This window comes from Merops nubicus, unplaced genomic scaffold (assembly GCF_000691845.1).
Source record: "Merops nubicus isolate BGI_N331 unplaced genomic scaffold, ASM69184v1 scaffold29078, whole genome shotgun sequence".
Taxonomy (NCBI): Eukaryota; Metazoa; Chordata; class Aves; order Coraciiformes; family Meropidae; genus Merops; species Merops nubicus.
In genome coordinates, this window is record NW_008628157.1 from 1 (window position 1) to 3,373 (window position 3,373).

Consider the following 3,373-nt stretch of genomic DNA (forward strand, 5'->3'; position numbering starts at 1 on the left):
GGTCCTCCCCAGTTCTGCCGGGCCCCTCCCCAGTTCTCCCGGGCACCGGCCAGGGGGACGCGCGGTCCGGGGGCCGGTCTGCGAAACGACCTGTCCGTTCCCTTCGCCTCCCCTTCAGGCTTCTCCCACCGGGCGCTGAGCCGCCGGTCCCGCAGGCAGAGACCATGCCTCCGAAATTCAAGCGGCACCTGAATGACGACGAGGTGACGGGGTCGGTGAAGAGCGAGCGGGTGAGTTGCCGGCGGGGGCGGGACATCGGTGCTGGTGGCCGTAACGGCGCCGTAGCGGGATGTTACTTGCGTTGGGGTGCCAGATGTAGGCTGCCCACCTCGGGCAGCGGGGGTTATTGTGCCCCGGGGACCCCAAGACCCCCTGACACGGCCCAGTGCCGTTAGCGGGTGCAAGGTAAGGCTCGGTTCCTTTGCCCCAGGGATTCCCAGTGCTGCAGCCTTCAGTCTCAGTGCGGCCCCAGGAGCCAATATTGCTGTCGACAACAGCACCGAGTTAGTGAGGGGACTCTCCATGCAGCAAACCTGATCTATGTATTTTAAAACAAATCCTGTTAGGAGATACAGCTGTTTGAAGGACCTGTTCCAGTTGCTTTAAGCTGCCTCTGTGGCTGTGAGATCCTGCTGTCCTGCAGTCCCTCCTGCCTCTCCACGGAGCCTGGCTTGGGCACGTTGTGACCCTGCTCCCCTCACAGCTGGCTGAGGGACTCGTGTGAAGTTACCCTGTGCTTTACAGCTGAATTCTGTTCCTGTTGCCAAGGTCCCCTGACATTTCAGGCTTTGAAATACTGGTCAAAGTGATGCAGTTGCCTGTTTCAGACAAAGTGAATTTAACCTGATGTGTTTGTCCTGGGGTCATACTGTGCTAAAACTAAGCTCACACTGCAGTCTAAAATATTGCTGCAGCTTACGATAGCTGTCAGTGAGGAGGATCCTGTGCTGTCAAGAGCAATTTGCTCATCCCTTGAGGGAGGTGATGACTGAAATTGTTGCATGGTCTCATGGATTGCTTAAGTGGATTGAGCAAATGTGACAAGGATGGAGGTCCTACATCTCATCAAAAATAAGAGCACTGCGCTTGCAGGTGGGAGCCTGAATTTATGCACAGGGGAAGCAGCAGCCATTGGTAGCATAAGGACCATCTGTTGTGTTCCTTGGCCCACATGTTTAGTGTGACATTTCTCCTTGATTATTTTTCATCCTACGTAGATTTTACTGTGAGACTTTAGCTCATTTTGAAAAACTTGTGCTGCCCAGGTATGAGAAATAAATTCTAATAGTGTCTTTGTCCAAAACTTTCAGACTTCAGTGGGATTGTAGGGTTGCTCTTAAAAATCAACCTTTGGATCATCTGGTGGGGTGTAGTGGAACAGCAGATTTGAGCCTAGAAGGAGCCCTTTGGTGTGAAATGGAGGAGGTTCTGGCCAGCTCTGCTTTCCAGCCTGACCGTAGCCTTAATGCGAGTTGGGGGTATGGAGGGGCCACCCCCTCCAGACAAGCCTGGTGTGTTTCCTTTCAGTTGTCCCTTCTTATGCCTGCTGCCATCAGATGGCTGGAGAAACCACATCTTCAGATCGGGAACGGGTCTGACTTCCCATGTGGATGGGACACCCCAGGGTGGCTGTAGGTGATGCTGATGTCTTTTCAGCAGCTGCTGTTGACCAAGTGCAGTGTTGGGGATCATCTTTTGAGCAGAGAGGGCCTCCCTTCCACACCTGGCCTGCTCAGGGGCTCTGCCTGCTGCTTTCCAAGGCAGGGTTCACCCTGCTGATGCACTGGTTGCTTCTGCATCCTAGGGAGTTGTACTGATCTCTAGAATTGGGATCTGAATGTTTGCAGGCAAGTGGCAGTTGGTAGAGATCCGGTCTGGCTCGGTGGCAGAGGTGTGAGTCGTCTCTAGTCAGAGCTGCAGAGCTGTGCATTGGTCTTTGAGTGCTTTACAGAGGTAGCAAACACCACTGATGTGATAATAGCAGCATAGAGGCATCCAGCTCAGTCCTTGGTCACAAGCAGAGGGGAACAGCATGACTCCAGACACCTAAAAAGTGCCATCTGTCCTCTCCAAAGGAGGGCTTGTGTGTAACCTGCAGTCAGAGGATGCTGATTATGCCTAAAGGCTGGAAATTTGTGTGAAACGGTGGTTGTTTATTAACAAGGTGTTTTGTTTTGTTTTTTTTTTTCATGTATTTGCAGAGGAACCTGTTGGAGGAAGATTCAGATGAAGAGGAAGACTTTTTCTTGTGAGTTTCTGAATGGCTGCTGCAGGACATGTGATGTCTTAACTGCCTATGGCTCTGAGACTGAAGGTGTCAAATACCAAAAGCTGCTCCCTGCCACGTAGGTGGGGGCTTGGGATGATCTCCCAGAACCCTGGCATCGAGCATGAGTTAAGACTTAATAGGTGTGACCTTTATAAGAGTGGAGTGTCCCACATATTGTAAGACATGGGAGGAGCTCTTAGGAGGTATGAGAACAATCCTCTGTCCAAAGGGTGCTGATTGTCTCTTGCATATCTTCAGAGTCTGTTTAAAAAACATGTTTTCATTGTATCTTCCATCCTGATTGCTCTCTTCTGCCTGCAGGAGAGGACCTTCTGGACCAAGATTTGGACCCAGGAATGACAAGATCAGGCAGTAAGTTGTTCCTCAGTGTCATGCAGATAATATTTTATTCTGGCACTGCAAGCTCCAGCTGCTATCTTACTGGAGTATTTCTGTGTAGTTCTGAATATGAACATGACTTGTGCTATCTTATGTGTTCACACCTAAGGGAAATCTCAAATTTGAATCAAGCTATCAAGAAATTGTGCATTGACAGAGGTAAAGGGATAGGATTGGGTCACAGTAGCTTAGTGGAATTTCTGAAGCCCTTGCTGTATTCTGGTGATACCCTGTTCCATGCTTCTATGAGGCTCTTTTTCTAGAGCATTAACTCTGAATTTTAACCTTTGCTAGCAACATTCTTTATTGTTTTATTGCTTTTTTCTTCATCCTGTAACTTGCTCCTCCACATTTCAAGAAAGTGAGTGGTCAGGAATACACCAGGACCATGTTTTCTGGGCAGCAGCTGGCCTCCACTTCTTGAGGTAAAAACCTGATATAAGTGACCTGGAGATGAGCAGTGACTCAGTGGGGTCCAAGCAGCTGGAACACAGGAAACCATTATAAGAGGAGAAGGATTACTGACTGAATTAGGGTGAGAAGGAAGGAGCTGACACTCAGGATCCTTCTCCCATTGAGTCATTTCCTGGATGATGCTTGTTCTGTGCTCCGGTTTGTCCCGCCCTTTCCTATGAGGGATATGATGGTGGTACTTAATGGAAAGAGGGGGCTGTTCACAGACCCCTGCTTTGTGTTGCACTCTTT

At 49.9% G+C, this 3,373-nt stretch overlaps 1 protein-coding gene across 1 annotated transcript in view; it reads left to right on the forward strand.

Moving 5' to 3' along the window:
• Nucleotides 1-134: 134 nt before the first annotated feature.
• The window catches only part of VAMP4 (vesicle-associated membrane protein 4), an 11,318-nt gene continuing 8,079 nt past the window's right edge, over nucleotides 135-3,373 (forward strand). Inside the window, exons 1-3 of the mRNA XM_008946590.1 lie at nucleotides 135-230; nucleotides 2,202-2,248; nucleotides 2,591-2,641. Coding sequence (XP_008944838.1) covers nucleotides 165-230; nucleotides 2,202-2,248; nucleotides 2,591-2,641 — 164 coding nt within the window. The 5' untranslated portion in view covers nucleotides 135-164. The remainder of the gene's footprint in view (nucleotides 231-2,201; nucleotides 2,249-2,590; nucleotides 2,642-3,373) is intronic.